This window comes from Canis lupus, chromosome 22 (assembly GCF_003254725.2).
Source record: "Canis lupus dingo isolate Sandy chromosome 22, ASM325472v2, whole genome shotgun sequence".
In the NCBI taxonomy this organism is placed as follows: Eukaryota; Metazoa; Chordata; class Mammalia; order Carnivora; family Canidae; genus Canis; species Canis lupus.
This window is the reverse complement of record NC_064264.1, coordinates 60,539,613-60,559,349: the sequence shown is the minus strand read 5'-3', so window position 1 is coordinate 60,559,349 and position 19,737 is coordinate 60,539,613. Positions and strand designations below refer to the sequence as shown.

Below are 19,737 nucleotides of genomic sequence, written 5' to 3'. Positions count from 1 at the left end.
TTTCTTTCATCTTTATTGCAAGCAGATTCAAGTTTCCTGCTTAAATAATCTGCAGAAAAGTCTGATATAATTATCATCGATATTATCTACAGAAATAAAAGTTAAAACCAGTAGCATACAAAATAAACTTTACAGAAATGTAAGATTTGGTTTAATCACAATTTAATTTTTTAAAGTGGGTTAATGAATTATTATCAATCAAACATTACTACCTGGAGACTGATTTATTATCTTAACTGCACCTACTATATTTCATAATTAAAAATAAATTCCAGTATTTATGATGATGACAACTATAGATACCATTCATGTTAAATACATTTTGAAGATTCTTTTATTGCATTACATAATGAATGGACATTTTAAATGGCAATGCACATCATAATTTTAAGTCAGAGACAATATATGCATATTAAAATTCTGTATACTTCGATAAGATAAAAAATAAAGCTATATAAACTGATCTTTAGATTTTTTCTGCAAAAGTAGAATCACACTTTAATACTTCCAACGCATCATCATTAAAGCTTTGTTTATAGACAATATCAGAATGATTCTCACTCCCATTCACCTAACCCTCTAACTTAAAAAAAAAAATGCATTTGCCAACTGACATTTTTCCTGTTTTTAAATGGGAAGTTTCCAAAAGAAATGTAGAAGGCAGGAAACCACACACCGAAATATGACCCAGAGCTGTTACATGAATAATGTGGATTTCAAAGTAAAGTAGGAGGAGTTGCATTAGATTATTACCAGTCAGTGCAACACGGACAAACTTCGTGCTTTTAAAGAAAAAGCCTGGAAAACTCGCTTTAGGCTGCACGGGACACTTGATGTGCAACAATTTGAGGCTAATTAGAACAGCGTGTAGGAGGCATTTCTGTACTTGAAGCTGCAAAATCTCACCAGGCCAAACAACAATTCTATAAACTCGCCAGTGCAGAAGCCGGGCGTGTGGGCCTCCTTTCCTCGGGCAGCCACCGCCCCCATGGGGGTCTGTCTGGTCTGTGTTCACCCTACAGAGTCAAACGCATGGGACTGGCTGATGTGGGTTCTAACCGGAGTTGCCAAGGGGAGGATGGCTTTTCCCCCAGCTGCCCGTGGCAGAGGGCCAGCCAAGGCTCCCAGGTGCAGGCAGAGGCCCCGCAGCTCGGAGGTCCAGACACTGCTCTCTGCCACCTGTCCTAGGGGCGGAGCTGTGGGGGGCGTCAGCCGGGAGGCCTCCCTGAGGAGGCGGCGCTTGTTAGGCAGCGGCCCTGCAGCATCGTCCATTCGTAGCCCCCTTGCACGCCCCGGGCCCGAGGTCCAAGGAGCCTTGTGTTCATGGAGCTCCTGGCAGGGTCCCCTTGGGAAGGAGGCAGGATGCTTGGAGCCCAGGGAGCATGTCTGTGCGCACTGTGTGTGTGTGTGTGCACGTGCGTGCGAGCTTGTGCACGTGCACGTGTGTGGCCCTGAGTGGACATGTTGCTGAAAGCAGGAGACGAGGACCCGGTGAGGACCACCTGTGCTTTATTGGTGACCTGCTCTGAAGGGGATGGATGGTGCGCCGTTCGGAACCAGAAGTTGGGGCCAGTGTGGGAGTTCATTAACGCGGGCAGTCCTGAACAAGATTTCCAAAACTAAGAAAAATGTTTAAAGTTGACAGGACTTGCTTGAAGGTCATTTTAAGGCAAGTAAACAGGAACTAGTGGAGATGAGAGGTGGCACCGGGTCCTATGCACACATCCATCCCAGCGGCTCTTCCGCTCTGCCTCCCGCCCACTGTCCGTGTCCAGGGACCGGGTGCAGTCTCGGGGCATTTCCCAAACCATCTGGTGAAAGCCATCTGGAGCGTGTAAGGGGTTAGTGACTTCCACAATGAGATGCACATTCTCAGAGGTTAAGTAGTGACTGTCTCAGCCCAGGGGAGAGAGGATACCAAACCATCCATCGAGAAGCTTCTATTTTAAGGCTGAAGGATGGAAATAAAAAAAAAAAAAACACAAAAAGCAGATGAAATCTGCAATCAACTATGAAGAGCAAGCAAGCAAAATATTGTGCTCTAAATACGCCTTCAGTGAATCACTGCTGCTGGGAGCACCAAACACAAACAGGGAGAACAAAATCAAATCTGAGACTTCACATTCATTGGATATGGAGACATTCCGCTGGAACTCCCACCAGAATTTAAATGCAAAGTGGCCAAAAGTTAGTCAACTTAAAAAATAAAAGCTTTAAAAAATACTTTAAAAATTAGACGTGGTATGTTAACAAATAAATGAATCAAGAGATAGAAACAGCTATGAAAATACTTCAGTGCAAAGGCAATTTTAAGATTTCTAAAAAAATACATTACAAAGAATTTGTTAACTAAACATACAGAGAATCTGTCCCCCTACAGGTATGACGTGTATACCCATATTAGGTTCTTAAAAACGGCTGTAAAAACACACACAGCATTGTTCGCAGGGTCTAGCGCGGACGGGACGTCCGGGGCGCCACCACACATAGGACGTGGGGACGCGGGGGACGCAGGACGGACTGGACGGAGACCCCGGCGCTCTTCGTCCTTTCTCCTGGTCTTTGGTATGCTGTTTCTACTTCACCTGAACTCATCCCAATTACTCTGTGTACTCAGTTAATTCATCCCCCAGTTCAAATAAATATTTTATAGGCAAAACATGATACAATCAAGCTGTGAAATCTGGACTTTCAAAAATGCCTGGCACCTAGCGACTCCGAAGACAACTCCGTGTCCACGCACCAGCATCCCCGGTCCCAGCAGCGGCCTGGAACCCCACAGTGGGCAAGGGGCCTGCTTGTAGTTGAGCTTCTGGGTGATGCTTTCCTAAAAAGGCATCTATTTCAACATCCAAACTTTGAATCTGACTGAAATGTCTTTGTGGACCATTAAGGCTACATCAAAGAGTTATTTCTAGAAGCAAAGAGCGGTCCAGAGAAGGGATGGGGACTATCAGCACGGCAGCCTTCTGAACGTCTGCCCACCCCACCTGACCCCTGGACAGCCCATCGCAACATGGCAGAGATCTGACAACGCAAGGTCTGGTCCAGGGCGGCCACCCTGCTTTCGGGATGCAGATGCTGCCTCACCTTCAGACCTGTGTCGGCCTGTAACAGATTCTGGGAGGTGGATGCGGTCCCTGGGGGGACCTTGAAGGGGCCTGATCGGCACAGCCCGGCCAGCAGCCTTCCCCTGGAACCGGTGACACAAGCGCCCCGACAAGAGAACGCGGGGAGGCTCTACTTGTGGGGCATGAGGAAAACCACCTCTGAATGTGTCCTGGGAAGGCTTCAGTGGACAGAGCTGCCAATCGTTCACACACAATACTTTCTCCTCCACAGGCCAGGGCACGGGAAACACTCAGAGATCCGCACAGGGGACGCTAGCTCCCTTGGAGAGGCAAACTCCCCCTCAGACAGATCCCGACAAGCAGCTTCGCTAGGTGGCAGGTGGGACAGAAGCAGGACAGTCCAGGACGTGGACGGGCTGTGGGAACAGGTGACGCCAGGTTCCAGTCTGGCCAGCTCCAGGAGCACGAGGACCGGAGTGCTGCAGACGAAGCAGCACAGAGGCCCGGCCAGCACGTCCCACAGTGAGGACTGGGCCGCTGTGCTCAGGATTGATGGCGGTGCGGCCAGCCCTGCTCAGGGTGATGGTCACCACCACACGGTGTCCTCCTCTGGTGGCACCTGAGACTAGAGGCCTTGGCCCGGGATGCCCTGGGCTGTGTGCGCCCTTCCTTGCAGCCCAACTGAAGCCCGAGGGAGGCCGTGTGGGGCCCCCAGACCCAGGAGAGGCGGCGCGCCAGCCGTGTGCTCCAGACAAGTCCGGTTGTTCTTGTGCCTCCCCGGGGGGTGTGGAGAAGTACACGTGCGCGGCTCTCAGAGGCTTGGACTGGCGGCCCGTCCGCCAGCAGTGCCCGTGGGGCGCAGGACTGGGAGGTGATAGCTGTGCGGGAGACCCTTGAGGGAGGCCACGTCAGCGTCACCTGTTTTGTGTGCGGGCCTGGAACGTGGCCCAGGGGCTGGGGCTCTGTGGACAGGCCAGGAGGGTGAGTTCTGGGAGGTGGTCGTGGCCGCACGTGCATGTGCTCTGTTGGAGAACAGAAAGGATAGCGTCAGTCCCAGGACCCCGTCCCCCTACCAGGAACCCTGCCTACCCTGCTCTGACGCTGCCTGTGGGGACTCCCGTTCCAGACACAGGCCGGGCTTGTGTGTCCCATATGACTGAGAATATGGAACCAGCGTGCTGACCGCGTTCTGGCTACGAACAGCTACCCTGCTTGGTTGGCTCCACCGTCAGGTACACCCGGGGTGAGTCACTGTAAAGCCTGTGCCAGAGGGACAGAGACTGCCTGGGGACCGAGACTGGGGCCCAGGGTCCCCTCCACGCACACAAACATGGTCTGTGTGGGTTCTCAGGGCCCAAGGAAGCCAGCAACCTCGCCTAGACATTGTTAAATTTACCAGGCAGCAGGGATGGGGGCAGCAGTGCAGGAGAAACTGGTCTTCCAGGGATTACCGTCCTCAGGCACACCTGCTCCTGGACAAGAAGGCAGGTGTGCCTGTCGTGCCTCGAAGCCCAGCTCAGGGTGCTTCGTGCATGTGGCTGCATTTCCACACCTTTCTGGGGCAGACACGGCTCCACGTGTCGGCTGATGGACAACGGAGGACCTGGGCCAGACGTCTGCCTGGGTGTATTCAATGTGAATTGTGCAATATCCCACTTTTTCACAATTTGGTCTTTCCTGATACACCTTTAAGAGGAAGCTCCTTCCAGGACCACAGCTGAGAAATGAGCTTTGTTCCACAGACTAACCACAGGGCACGCAGGGTGAGTGGCCTCCCATAAATGCATGTGGAAAGACGCTGGCCATGGCACCTGTGAGTATGTGCGTGCTGTACACAGCCACAGGCAGCCCAGCCATGCTCAGGTCACTTACCTGGGAGAAATACACATGTGTGCGTAAAAAGTGTTTGTTTTTCATCATGACCCTTTGTTACCAAAATGGCACAGCACAGCAAAACTTTGGAGGAAAAATGGACAGTTTGGAAGGATCACAGCACACCCAGGAGGCCTGCCAGCAGTGTGGCAGACACTGTTACCTATCCTTGGCTAATGGCGCCTCGGCCGCGGCAAGAGGTCCTTCAGAAGTGGCCCGTCCATGCTCGGCGCAGCAGCGACCGATGCTTTGAGTTTCGTGCTCTGCTGCAAGGTGAGGAAAAATACTGAGAGGGGCTGCGCCTGGCCCCCAAAGCACTTCCCGTTGGAGAGTGCGACCCTGCCTCACAGCCGGGCATGGGGCCTGAGCCAGCAGTGCGTGTCCCCTGGACGTCCATGTGAGCCGGGGGCAGTGGGATGGGCACAGGCTCTCCATGTGGGCGCTGCCAGGGAAGGAGCTGGTCTTCCTAACTGCCCTTCACGTGACAAAGACCGAGGGTCAGGACAGGGCACGGAGAGGAGAACAGGGCAGGCCCGGGCAGTGGGCTGAGGGCCCGTGGGCAGCTCAGCAGGAAGGGCCAGACTGGCTGCTCCCACGCAGCTTCCTCAGTGCTTACCCCCGGGGGAGGAACCGCACCTGCCTGTCCCTCTGCCCCCGTCCGTCGCCCCGACTCCTGTTGGACACATGAGTCCCACCCAAGGCTAGACCCCCGAGAGGTGTGGGTGTCACAGTGCCGCAGGTCAATGCGGCCAGGCATCCCAATGCTGGCTTTCTAGTCAAACGTATTAGGGTCTCGGTCACCAGGAAGAGGGAATTTTAAGAGGTGAAGAAGTATGAAGTGTGAGATGCAGGATGTCTCCTGACGAGGGGAAGGATGAACTAATTGGGGCATGGGCTAACCCAGCTGAATGCGTGTGCAAGTACGTACACGTAGGTTACGTAGGCAAACACATAAAACCTGTGGTGCCTGTGACGTTTTTGATTTTAGCAGAACAGGTGGAAGGAAATGCCATCCACATAAAGGAAGACTGGTCCAGGTCTATTCCTCCAAAGCTTTGCAGGTGTCTGGGTGGGTTCCCAGAAGCACAAGCGCCCGCCCGTGTGCATACCACGTGCTCTGGCCGGTGCAGGTGTGGCCGTGGATGCTGCAGCCGCCCAGCACCAGCCTGCCCCAAGCAGCCAGAGGCGGCTGTGAGAGCAACTCGTAGCAAACCTCATCCGTCAACAGGGCAGTCATGTAATTCTAGCCCAGAGTTGGCAAGATTTAATCCATCTCATAAGCACATCCTATGACTTATGGTGCTCCTTCTAATACGTGCATCCCAAACGTTTCCAAGTATGTACGTAGTGAGATGGAATCATGTCATTTATTTAGCAAGTTCTGATGGCACCAGAGTAGAAAAATTTTGATTGTTGATAATTACCAGAAGTAAAAAAATGTACCATCCTGTTAGTTAAAAAAACAGTATTTGAACTTGAGGATGAACAGTCATTTAAATAAAACAACCTTTTCTTACTGGGATATTTTCCAATGAACTCAGCTGCACCAGGAAACACATATTTTCAAAGCATCTCTGATATGAAGCCTCCAGTGAATGTGGCATTCAGACACATGGACAAACAGACGAGAAACGGGCAAAGCCATCCCTGGGCAGATGTGCCCCTACAATCTTGGCTACTCGTGGGCACACTGAGTCCCGGCAGCTGCCACAGATGTGGCCCCGTGCTGCCAAGAAATAAGCCAACACTACCGTGTACAGCAAAGTAGAGGCTTTTCCTTAAAACAGATTTTTTTTTTTAAAAAGTTAAAAGAAAATTCGAAAAACTACTTGGCCCAAACACATCTCTCTGTCTCTGTCCCTGGTCGGAGTGGCTCAGCCCGAGCCCTCTCTTTTCTGCAAGGCCCTCTGGAGGGCCTCAGTCTCCCTGTCCGTGGAATGGGTGCATGAGTGAGGAGGTCCTGCTGTCCACGCGCCACGGGCTGCAGAGAGGGTGTGGTGCTGAGACGACTCGGCTCACGTAGGCTCCAGCAACTTGGGAGGGGCCGCACCCACACCTGCGTGCAAGGGCCGCTGGTAGCCACTGGCCAGTGTGCAGCCCTAAGCGCTGGCCAGGGGCGTGGGGACCTGGCCCCTCCCGTGGACACAGAGCACAGGCCACAGCCTGGGCAGCCCTCAGACCCAGGTCGCCCCAGGAGCTCCTGACACATGCACATCCGGGACAGCAGAGGCCAGCCCGGGAGCAGAGGGGGATGGCTCTCAGCGAGCAGGCGGCCCTCTCTTCCTGCGACTGTAACCCCACCGCCAAACGACAGAAAAGCATCACCTTGTTCCGTTAGAAACTCAGACTGCTGGAGGTCTGAGAGAGCATAAAGATGGTGGACTGCTCGACAGAAAGGCACTGGTTCTTAGTCTGCAGTCCCAGAGGGGCCGAGGGGCCATGCGCGCCGCGAGACAAGTGGGGGCGGTTAGTGGACAGACAGGTGAGACAAGGGAAGGAGGAAGGAAGAGAGAAACAAGTTAAGGCGGTCCGAGCCCAGTCAATCGCAGGAACCTCCCTCGAGCATCCCGTCACCGTGAAGCAAACCAGGAGTGGGTCTCTGCCCGGAACAACCCGGTCCCCCGGGCGGAAACCCTCCTCGGACTCCTCCTTCCCCACACACCCCCTTCCCCGGATGCCCCGTTCCCTGCTTCGCAGGATGCCCCGTTCCCTGGATGCCCCCTTTCCTGGACACCCCTTCCAGGACACCCCCTCCTGGATGCCTGCTACCCTGGATGCCCCCCTCCCCGGGCGCCCCCTCCTGGATGCCCCCTCACTGGACGCCCCCTCCCAGAAGCCCGTATCCCTGGATGCCCCCTCCGGGACAACCCCTCCTGGAGGGCCTCTCCTCCTCACGGCCATCCACACTTGTCATAAGGCAGTGTCGCTCGAGAGCTCAGAGCACAGGCATCCACGCACACTCCTGCGCTCTGCCAGGCTGACTACGAACACGTGGGCTCAAGCTGGGAACCACCAGGGAGGGATGGGGCGCTATGCCCAATGTTATAAACTAGACCGAGGCTTCAGAGGAAGTTCGCCCACCCTGATCCCCTTCAATCCCTGAATCGGGTGGAGGAGGGGCACACGGTGCTGGGACCTCACTCGCTGCAAACCCCATGGGGGCCTAGCTCTTTCCCATCCATCCCAGAGGCCGGCCAACTGCACTTGGAGCCTGAGTGCTGGGGCCATCTGAGCTTCCAGAGCTTTCCCCTGGCCCTAGAGGGCATGGATCATCCGCCCACCTGCAGGCCCACCTGTGTTCCACAGGGAAGACATGCACCTGCAGGGAGAGTCCTGCTCTGCCTTCTGCATACTTGGCAGGACCCTCCCTTCTTTTATGAAGGCTCTGCACCTCCCCGAGATCTTGGGGTGAGGGGTGAGGGAGTGTGCCCTCCCTGAGAACACGAGCAGCCCAGAGTGGTTCTGGGAAGCTCCGAGTGACATCTGCTGCTGTTCGTCAGCCAGGGTGGGCGTTCTGCACAGGTCACTGCTCTCCCGAACCCAGAACTCACTCGCCTGTTGGCCTCAGTGGGGATGGTGGAAAGTGTGGGACCCTAGTGCTCACCAGAATTCCCAGAGTCAGTGCCAGTGTTTTAGCCACATCCCCCACACCCGAGACTTGGGCAACTTTGCCTTCAAGGTAATTAATTTAAAACACTTTTTCAGAGTCTCAAAAGAAGAATTTGCCTTCTGAGCTGGCTGAGTCCTTGTCTGCCCATCTTTCTCCTATTTCGGCTGACTAGCTTCTGGGTCACCCTGCACCTCACCTGGGTTCATGCTTAAAATCCTCCGCGGCATTGTGAGGACTCATCACGTTGCCAAGCACAAACCTCTCCTGCTTTCCCTACAGTGACCACAGCGCTTGTTCTGGCTGGGCTCCAGGGCATGCACACAGCCCCCCCTTCCTTCCCCCATGGGCCCACCCCCGTGGCCCCGCCTGTACCTGGACTCTCTCTGTGGCGCTGGGCCACAGCTGCCTACACAGGACTTTCTTGAGAACGTCAGGAAGGAGGCTGACAGTGATGAGGAGGATGATGACCAGCCAGGCTGGGCCGCTGGACAACATCTGGATGAACACATAGTACATCCTTTGATAATTGAGGAATGGCCTAGAAAACAACAGATGGGCAGGTCGGTGGTCACCCAGGGGACGCCAAAACCCGGGCCCATCTTCTCTGCACCTGTTCCCGGAGATTTTACCACTGTCACCGACCCTCAGGGCACTTGGCCCATGTGCGCTAACTACTCGTGAGCAGGGGGCGCAGGGCTGTAAGCAGTGGGGGAAGGAGGCAGGAATTCCACAAATCAGCCCTAAGACAGGGGAAGTCCTCTGGAGATTTCAGGACAGCACAAAATGTCTTTAAAGCATGAAAATTGGTGATTTTTTTTTTTTTTTTTTTTTTTGTATCCCGGAATCATAACCTGAGCACTGGCTATTAACACGCAGAGGACAGGCACAGGTTCTGATCAGCAGGGCTGGTTAACCCGGGATTCAGACTGTAAAAAAAGCCATTTTCCTATGAAAATAGCACAAATGGTCTCCCACCCAGGCAAACCTATAATTCAAGAAAATATCTACACTAGGACCCATGAGAGGAGCTGGGAGGGACCAGTGGTGAACGCCAGGCCCGGGGGCTGGGCTCACAGGTTTTCAGGATGAACTGTGGGCCCTCGGGGATCAAGGCTGGAAACCACCTAGCTCAGCACCTACAGGTCCCAGAGAGCGTGCAGTGCACAGCGCTGGCACTAGAGGTCAGAGAAGCTCGGAGAGGTGGGGCGGGCAGCCCGCTGCGGGGAGACCACACAGGGGAAGACGTTTCTGGCCAGCATGCTACCATGGGCGGCACTCCCAGGTCCCAGCTGCATCCCAGGAAACACTCTGCCTCACAGGGAGGTGGGGCGCACACAGGAGAATTACAGAAAATGCAGTATGTGCTGTAATGGGAGCAGGGACGAAAGCTTAGGCAACCGGGTGACAAGGTGGGACTGCCCTGACTGCGCAGGGGCTCAAGGGAAGCCCAAGGAGGGTGCTGACGCATGGGGTTCTGAAGGATACATAAGAGCTCACAGGGTCGGCTAGTCTGAAAGGATGCTTGGGCAGAAGGAACAGCAACGAGCCAAGGTATGGCAATAAGAGCACCAGGAGAGATGCCACACACAGCCACTCCTCGCCCCTAACAGGGGCCACCAACCCAGCACCATGGGTTTATTGTCCTGTTCACGTCTCACTCAGGTTTGTTTTTAACCTGGCAGCCACGGCAATCTCTCTACAGAGCACTGGGACTCGGCTGCCCCTCTGCTGAGCGTCCTGGGTGGTCTTTGGGCCAGCCCTGCCGGTGTTCCCATGACACCTGCTCACCACTGCCGCAGCACGGGAGGCTGGACTCAACACGCCAGACACACATATAACCTGGGACCCACCCTGGGAGGCAGCCAGGACACCCGAGATGAGCAGGCCGGCCCCCTCCCAGGCCCTGGGTTAAAGGTCTCCTCTGACCTGCAATAAAGGAGGTCCCTGGAGCCTGGGCACCCACTCTCCCACGTTCCAGCCTCATCACGTGCCACTCAGCGTTGCTCCCCCACAGAGAACGTGGGTCCTGCCTTGCCGCAGGAACGAGGTTGTGCGGGATGCACGCTGGGGCTCTGGAAGCAAGCTCCGCAGGACTGAGTACCCCGAGCTCCTACCAGATAATCCCTCCCCAGAGGAGGGAGAAGACGATGTAGAACAGCAGCGACCCCCAGATGACAAAGTGGTTTATCCACGTCCAGTAGTGCGTGTCGAGCGCCAGCTGAAACACAGACATGGGCGGTGAGGTGGGCTGGAAGGGGCCGCGGTAGCAAGGACTGAAAGCCAAGGAGAAGAGAGGCAAACGGACAGACCACCCTGGCTCCCCAGCGGCCAAAGCGCCCACACAAACCTGCTGAGGAAGGGAACCTGAGGTTCCCCCGGAGAGAAGGCACCTGCCCACACATCCCAGGGACACGCCTGGAGCGTCTCCCACACGTGGAGAACCCAGTGGAGCAGCTACCTTGTCAGCTGCCTTCCCACCGAGGACGCACACTGAACACGGACCCTGGTTTGACTGCGACAAGACATGACTTCCCCCAGTACGTTCACTGACTATTTGTGTGTGTGTGTGTGTGGGGGCTGCTCGCTGTTTAAAAGAATTTGAATCTGACTCGTTTCCAATAAAAAGCTCATTCCCTCATTTACCTTCTGTGTAATTCTAGTTCACAGAGCAGGTGGCCTGGTGTAGGGCTGGGGGGGCCTCGGGGGGTGCGGACCTAGGGAGGGTGGGCCCTGGGGTGTGGGGCTTGAGGGGGCTGCATCCTGAGGGGCTGCGGGCCTGGGGGTGTCCAGCCTGTGCCCAGTTGATGACAGACGGGGTGGCGCGCCCACAGTGGTTGGCTGGGCCGTAAGGAGGAATGTCTGTGGCAGGAACTCACCTTCAGTGTCACTGTAAATACCATCACGGTGAACACCAGCGTCCCAAACGTCCAGTTTCCAAAGATCTGTAGGGAAAAGAGTCCAGAGTCTCCACTTAATACACACAGTTCCCCCTGCACGTTCGAAACAGGACTGTCTCACCATGCTCCGTGCCAGAAGCCCAGACCCCACACACACAGGGACCAAGTTTGTCACTGACAGAAGCCAGGGCCAGGCCAGCAGCTCAGGGAAGGGCTCAGAGCCTGTCCTGCTGGGCCCTGGATGCCGGCCCCTCCACACTCAACAGACAGTGTCTTAACAAGGCAGACGGCGGGGACAGAGTCCCCAGGAGCTGGAGCGTGGTGCGCACAGGGCGGCTGCAGCTCTGCAGCTCTGCGGCTCTGCGGCCTTGTGTTCACATGGGAGGGACACGGCCCCGCTCCCCGCTCTGCGCTCCTGCACGCTTCAGAGTGAATTCAGGAGGGCTGGCTACTGTCCTCCAAACTCAAACACCTGCCCGCCCTGAGAACCAACCACCAGCCGCTGGTGGGCGGGAGAGCATGACCACGTCATGACCATGTCACCAACCAGGATCACAGGGTGAGGGGAACTGGAGGCAGGCCCGCAGGCGAGTGCTGGCCTCCAGCCCCCAGCCCCAGCCCCAGGGGGACATGCCCACCTGCTGGGGGGGGGGGTTGCTGGGGGCAGCGAGACTCTGCGTGGCACCGCGAAGCTGCACTAGTAAAAACACAGGCTCAAACCACAAAAACAAGACATTTCTCAACTACAGACACAGACACAGAAAGCAAAATACTGACTTTCTCATCGGGGAAAAACCAGTCCTTGGGGGATTTTAGTCCACGGGAGCTATTCTCCTTGAGATTTCTGCAGAATCCCCTAAGCACAGCCTCCTCCTGGTGTACGGGGACCAAGCCTCTTAGAAAATGCACCTACGACTTCTTTGAAAGAAAGCAGCCCTAGTTCACAAAGAATTAAAAAGCTGGAACACCACGGCTTTGTGTGTGGTGACTTCAACACAGAACGAATCTACATGTGGCTCCGGGGGCACAGTTACTGGGCCTCTGCACAGGTCCGGGGAGGCAGGAAGCTCCCTGTAGGACCTTGAACTGCCGCGAGGACTTCCTGTGGCACACGGGCCCCCACAGACCCCCCACTGACCCCCACTGACCCCCACTGACACCTGCCCATCCCTGGGAGCAAAACGAGCTTCTGACACTGACACACGGGGGGCTTCCTGGAGGCGACTCTGCCTCTGGGGACACCCGCAAAGTCCCAAGATGGTGCTGGTGGCTGCATTGGGGAGGGAGTTCCTGGCATCTCGCGGCTGGGGCTGGGTGTGCTAACCGCTCAGGGCGGCCCCATGAAAGCCTGCAACTTTCCAGCCCTAACAGGCAGTAATGCCCAGGGAAGGAACTCTGGTCAGGAAGTGCTGTCTTGTCAATGTTAACTTTGGGGGCAGGAAAAATGTTAAACTCTGGGACCGGGTGCAGCTGGCAGCAGCCTGTGAAAGTGCTCGGCCAGCAGGGTGTCAGGACACAACACTGCATTTGTTTTTGCTGGAAGCCGATGTTTGCAGACAAAAGGACAGGGTGAGCCACAGCAGGTTGGGGCAGCCTGCAGCCCAGACCCCGAGTGGGCCTGTCACGGGGGCCTGGCGGGAGGCCTGCCTCCTGCTCTTCCTGACACTGTGAGCCTGTGGTCACCACCCAACAGGGCAGGGAGCATGGAAACACTTCTGAAGCATCAGATGACAGCAAACTGCAGAAGCGTGAGGGTGCACAGCAGGGGCACAGGGGTGCACCAACAGTATCGTGAGTTGGCAGATCCGTAGACTTGGTGACTAGCAGACCCGGGGAGAGGTCTCCTGACGCCTCGCCAGCAGCGCACGTGGGCCTCGGCTGCAATGGTTACAGGCACGCAGCAGAAGCGCACAGCTGTGTCGACTCCAGAACGGAGAGGTTGCGAGCCCTGGTGCTGCCCTGGGCAGGCAGTTCCTGACCCGCTGGAGTTAGGCCCCAGCTCCACACCCGGCTGGAGGCCCAATGGAAATCACTGCGCTTAACTCTGGGAACAAGCATCCCTTGAATGCAGCTTCCCACTAGCCTCTCAAGGGCTCTCGAACCCAGCTCCACATAGGTTGGGGCGGGGGGAGTCACAAAATGTACTGTACACCTTTCTGGAGGAAAGCGTTTCTGGAATGTACCTTTCAACTAGCTTCTCACGTAAGGGAGTTAGAACCTATTTTCTCAGCAGTGGTGGAGGCGCAAAGGGAAAGCAGTCTACTTATCTCTGCAAACACCCTCCTAATGTCTTTATTTGCTGCAGGTAGAAGGCTCACTGCTAGTATTACTGAAGTTGTTTACCATGATTTCTTTGGATTGGGGGAGAGAGGTGGGAGGCAGGATGCCCCCCCAAGTCAGCTGTCCCCCTCTGTGCTAGGCTGTCCAGAGGGTTTGCTCCCTGTGTGCCATCCGTCCCGCCCCAGGAGGAGGCCTGGCCTGGTGTCCTATGGGAGCACTCCCCTCCACACAGACTTCCAGGGACTTTCCAGCCTCTGTCGGGGACACGAACACCTAGTAAGCACCCACGAGCCCCAGGACCCCCCCAACCGGGCCTCTGTTCTCCAGGAGCATCTTGTAGGAAAGTGTTCTGCTCACAAAAGCCCTCACACCCAACCAACTTTATTTTCACGTGTGAAAATATTCCACAACAGACATAACTGTGTTTTCTCAAGATCCCGGCCATAAAAATCCCGTCCATGCTCCCTTCACACAGACTCCCTACTTCTAGGGTGTGTGCGGTCACCATCTGGCCTCTGTGTCAGCCGACTTCTGTTACCACACGTGCCAGCCCCGTCCAGAGCTGAACCTGCTGCTCCATGAGAGTGAGGAACGGTCTCAGTGCTCTAGTTTGCGGCAGCAGGACAAATAACGTTGGCTTTGGCTCTTGTGTCTGCGTAGAACATGTTCCTACCAAGAAGTGATGGTGAGCATCCCCTGACACCCCACGTGACCTACGAACACTCCTATGGGATGATGTAGATCTCAAGGAGTCCTCACCTCCCCATGGTCGATGGGATGGGGCTTCTGAACCGTCATGCCCCGAAATGCTTCTGGCCAGGAAGGGTGGTTGGACAGAATGGACGGGCATTGACTCCTGCTGTGCATGCGCCAGGGGCACCGTCAGCCGCCGGAGACTGGCCCTCAATGTACCCGGGTTACTACAGAGCCAGGCTACAGTGCCATCCTAGTTTTGTGGGCCATCTCACCTTAGCACCAAAGCCGATGAGAATGTAAGAAAACCATCCTGATGAGAAAGGCTCCATGTGGAGTTGTGGGGGGCCCTGGAGTCAGAACAGCAGACATTTAACCTTGGCCTTTCCTTGCATGGAGTGGCTTTGGGCTGTCCCAGCCTCTGGGGGCTCCTGTCCCCTCAGATACGGGAGGGAAATGTGCTCCCTCAAGACCGCGGGTGCTGTGGTTCCTCCTCACTCGCTCTCACAGTGCTGGTTTTCAGGCTCTCCGCCGTCTACTGCAGGAAACTTTGCCTCTCAAACACGTCACTGTGGGCAAACACCTCACACTACAGGCCCTACTTGGTACCAACTGACCTGCGCACTGGGGCACAGTATTGCTGGGCTACTGAGCAGCCTGTGGTGGTAATGAGGATAAGCGCTGGGCCACAGGTCAGGGTTCAGGTACCCTGCAGGCTCCAGGCGTCCTATGGAAACAGGCCAGTCAGGAGGAGAGCAGAAGGCACCCAGGAACAGGCAGGAACTCCTGCAAGGCACCACTGCCCCCTGACCCTCATCAGCATGAGGAGCAGCTGGAGGGGGCTTGGCCAGGAGCATGTCAGGGCTCCAGGGGTTTGAGCACGAGGAGGAGACACTTGCCCAGGCCTCATGAGGGACCAGCACTGCAAGGCCACACCATACCTGCCCTGGGCATGACCACATCCAGGGTGCACAGGCACACACATATTTTCGTGCATATCCATTCCCACTGAAACTGTGTCCTAGGGATGCTCGGGAGGTACCAGGTCACTTTGCTAAGTTCTATTGAGACGGAGGCAACTAAGGAGCGGAATAAAATAGTACCATCAATTTTACACAAAACCCCTGAGTTTGAGTGCCCGAGAGTGTACAGTCCTTAATCTGTACAGTCCTTAATCTGTCTGAACTCAGGCCCAGGTGAGGAGCCTTTCGTGGTACTGACAGTTGACCTCGGTCTAGACGTCCCAGCTCTGGAGACACAAAATCTTAGTTCTTCCCAAGGTACATGCAGGACAGAAGTCCCGTGGATGCCCTGCAGGAGCACAGTCCCTGCCAGCGTCCAGGGGTTACCCAGGTGAACAAAGACAAAGAACGAATCCTAGAAAAATGTCAAGCTTAAAAGAAAAAAAAAAGGTCAAGCTTTAAAAAAAGTCCAATGAAATGTTTAAAACGTTTTTCAAGATCAATTTAGGAAAAGTTGATTTAAGTTACAATGAAAGAGCAGCACCTTTTAGTAATGAGAGGAAAGAAAAAACTTGCCACTCGCCAGTGAATAGTCCGCCCACCTGGCAGGGAGAGTGTGCTCCCGAGAGACAGAAGGAGGACTCAGCAGGAGGAGAGGCCCTCATGCGGCGCAGGGAGCTTCTACCCACAGATCACCTCCTGCACGCGCCAGCAGTGCTGGGTCAGCGCGGCTGCTAAACCCAGGCACCTGAGCATCCCCCATGTGCACCTGCTATTCCTGACCTGCGCCCAACACTTGGTGCTGCGTCTCCACTGGGCATCCCGTACCTGGGACGGTGCCTTGCATGGAAGTTTAAGGGACGTTTAAATATATCAAATCCACTTAAACACCACCACTTCCTCGGCTGGCCAGCCTGACACAGAAACTGAGAGAAGAAACAGCAAGTACAAAACCAGATGCAGACATACTCGTCTAATGCAGCGCTGGCCCCGCGTGGGGGCTGGCGGCAGCCCACAGGTTTCTACCGACAAAGCACACAGAAGTCGCCACAAGTGAAAATATTTCGAGAAATATTTTATTTTTAATGCACTTCAAAACATAAAGGACAAACCCACAGTTTTCTTACCATGTGTGTGTTGGTGGTCATTATCTGAGAGTGGGGAGGGAGGCCAGTGGCAAAAAGACAAAAGCAAGATACGAATAAACAACCCCCAGAGATTATGCAAACGACCAGAGGGCTGACTGGCTATCAGCCAACTACAAATCTACTCCTTGCAAAGACAACAGATACTTAAGGTAAGGTATGTAAAAAAATGCTACAATGTGTTAAATATGAAATTAATTCCCATAAGAAATAGGCTATGCCAGAGTGATGGGCATAGCTGGAGGAGCAGCTAGTGGTGGACGGGCTCCCACAAGCCTGTAGCTCTCAAGAGGGGTATTCCCTGGGGAGCAGAGCCACACAGAGCACAGCACTTACAGGTGCCCGCGGCCCCCAGGGGTTGACGCCCACATACCAGGCCGCACAGGCCCCCCTGCCCCGTGCCCGATGGGGACCTGGAGCAGCCCAGCCAACAAGATGTGGTTCCACACTAACCTGTCCATTGCTGGTCACCGTCGTGTTTTCAAACATGAAATAAGCACCAAAGAAGAATACCAGAGCATCAAATACTCCTAAGAATGTCCAGTAAATGAACACACGCCAGCGGAGTAGAGCGTTCTTAGCAATATCTCTGTGTAAGCAAATAGGTGAGATTGCAGGTCAGTAAAACCAAACCCCCAAGGTGACCAGGCCGTCTCCAAGCCCTGCAGTGACCATCTGTCCAGGAAATCCCTTTGGCCACTGTGCTACCCTAGGCTGCAGAGCCCACTGGCTGTGAAAGTGGGCAATGGAGAATCGGGCCTTGTACCCAGGACCCAGGGTCTGTCTGCAGGGGGCCACCCTGCCTGTGCAGGTGTGGCTCCCCTCCTCTGCTTAATGCCCTCTGCACCTGCACTGGGGCTGGCCCTGATCTCATAGCCTTCTGGGGGAATCCCAGCAGGCTCCTCCCCATGCCATTACATGGAATGTGTCCCCAAGTCACACACTGCATGTGCTCTGGCCGCCTACCCTATGGCCACCTGCTGGACACCACTCGTCCCTTCACCCCATGCTCTGCCTGGCTCCACCAAGGCCTTGGGGCAGACACGGTACAGAAGCAGAGCCAGAGGACAGTGAACAGAGCAAACATGCTACAATGGCACAGGGACCACATGGACAACATCCCCATGGGATCAAAGGTGAAGGGCAGACAATGGGTTCGGTTCCCTCCCTTCAGGGGGACACGGATGTGCCTAAGGCAGACAGACGCTCACATGTCTGCTTGTGAATGGATCAGGACACAAGGCCCATGGACCTTCCCGCGTCACGCAAACTGTGGGTGTCAGCCTCCGGGCATAGCTCCCGCTGCGACTCGTATAGCTGTTAGCCCACAAGAGGCCAACCCTGATGGTATACGGTGAGCTCCACGCTTGCTTTACTGCCCACCGCAATCATGCGGGGCTCCAGGGCTCCTAGACACAATGCCGCGGCCAACGCTCTGACGAAGGCCATGACGCTGGCTAGCAGTCTGCAGTGTGTGGGTGCAGGACCCCCCCCCCCCCAGTAAGTGCTGGATGATACTGGTGCTCATGTCCGGGGGGCACCGCTCAACCCTCCGTGGGACATTGTCAGGCAGTAACCACCAGGGAAACCGGGTAAGTGCTCACAGAATCTGTGCATTCTTAAAACTACACACGCATCTAACATTATCTGATATGAGGAATTTACTCTAAAAAGCCACAAAAACAGTTAACATACTGAATCTGCCAGCAATCTTGGAGTACACTCCAATACAGCAGAAAAACACTTTTTCCCAATTGTTAGAAAACACTTTTTGGCAAAAAAGAGCACTATGACATCAGATCTACTAACTTTCCTTTTTATCTCATGGAAGGGAATGTATTTGGCTTTAAAGGATAATGGAGGCTACAAACCACTGGAGTCACCGGGATGGAAGCTCTGATCCCAGGTCCTCCTCTAACTACTAAAAAGCCTGTTAGATACAAACTGGCTGACAGGCTCATTTCAAATCCTCGCTCTAAATTCGCAGTATATTTACTGAAGTCACATTGCTTCCCATGGAAGTGAGGGTACCAGCTGAAGGGGATGCTTCTGGGTTTGAGAGAACCAGAGCAGGGGTTTCTGTGCGGGAAGTGGCGTGCAGGGACCACTGGGCTTGTACCTGTAGAGGGAAGGGTCTCTCCTGAGCGTGTCTATGCTGACATGCTGTTCCATCAGGCTGTACAAGAGGATCGGGAGGGAAGTAAAGCTGATGTTGTACAGTGTCAGGTAGGCAGTGTCGTACAAAGTCTGCGGGAGGACAGAACCACGCTGAGAACCGCGCTCTGCAGCCCTCAACAAACTCGTTTCACGTTTTGTTTAAACATATACATTAATTTGCAAAGACCCAGAAACATGAGCATCTTAAAAATCATACAGTCCTCTTTCTGTAGCTATAGACAACAGGACGTTTTCAACCCTTCATGACGTCAACTGTGAGGGTTAGAGCCACAGTCCCATGAATCCCTCCCTCAGCCACTGCCAACTTGCAACAAACAAGGTTGCTGAAAAGTTTGCAATTTGGATGCCATCTTCAAGTGTCAATTATTCCCAGTCCCAACCCTGCAGGGGGAAGGATCCTTGAAGGGCTGCTGCTCTCCTGGGACACGATGACCAGGCACTCAGGAGGGGGTCTCAGGTGCCAACTTGATCCTCTCGGTCAGGGGCAGAAATCCTGGGACAGCCCACATGTGCATGAGGCATGCGCCAGGCACCTTGCTGGGGGCCACATGAGCAAGCCCATTGGAGCCACTGGGCCCCCATGTTTGCTCCTGAGTTTGCCTGAGGATAGGCTGCACAGGGATGTGGGGTGGAGGGCACTGCACCCCTGACCTGCTGCCCCCTGAAGCCTACACATCCCTGCAGGCTGCTCCCTTATAGCCTACTCACCCCTGCAACCTGCTCCCCTTATATAGCCTACTACTCCCTGCAACTTGTTCCCCTTATAACATACCCACCCCTGTAAGCTACTCACTCCCCTTATAGTCTACCCACCCCTGGAACTTGCTCTCCATATAGCCTACACATTCCTGCAGGCTTCTCCCCCTATCGCCTACTCATCCCTGCAGCCTGCTCCCCTTATAGCATAGTCACCCCTGCAGCCTGCTCCCCTTATAGCATAGTCACCCCTGCAGCCTGCTCCCCTTATAGCCTACTCACCCCCTGCAGCCTGCTCCCCTTATAGCCTACTCATCCCTGTAGCCTGCTCCT

The 19,737-nt window shown here is 54.8% G+C and overlaps 1 protein-coding gene across 9 annotated transcripts in view; it reads right to left on the bottom strand.

Moving 5' to 3' along the window:
• The window catches only part of ATP11A (ATPase phospholipid transporting 11A), a 129,001-nt gene continuing 109,264 nt past the window's right edge, over positions 1 to 19,737 (bottom strand). For 3 of the 9 annotated variants that reach the window (XM_025441262.3, XM_025441269.3, XM_049099176.1), the window contains 7 exons: positions 18,650 to 18,777; positions 16,984 to 17,119; positions 16,513 to 16,536; positions 11,430 to 11,495; positions 10,668 to 10,771; positions 8,926 to 9,091; positions 1 to 4,093 (listed from right to left, as the gene is read on the bottom strand). In XM_025441262.3, coding sequence (XP_025297047.3) covers positions 3,986 to 4,093; positions 8,926 to 9,091; positions 10,668 to 10,771; positions 11,430 to 11,495; positions 16,513 to 16,536; positions 16,984 to 17,119; positions 18,650 to 18,777 — 732 coding nt within the window. In that variant the 3' untranslated portion in view covers positions 1 to 3,985. Of the gene's footprint in view, positions 4,094 to 5,106; positions 5,210 to 7,268; positions 7,356 to 8,925; positions 9,092 to 10,667; positions 10,772 to 11,429; positions 11,496 to 16,512; positions 16,537 to 16,983; positions 17,120 to 18,649; positions 18,778 to 19,737 lie in introns of all 9 variants that reach the window. The other 6 variants (XM_025441266.3, XM_025441263.3, XM_025441264.3 and 3 more) reach the window with 6 other exon arrangements.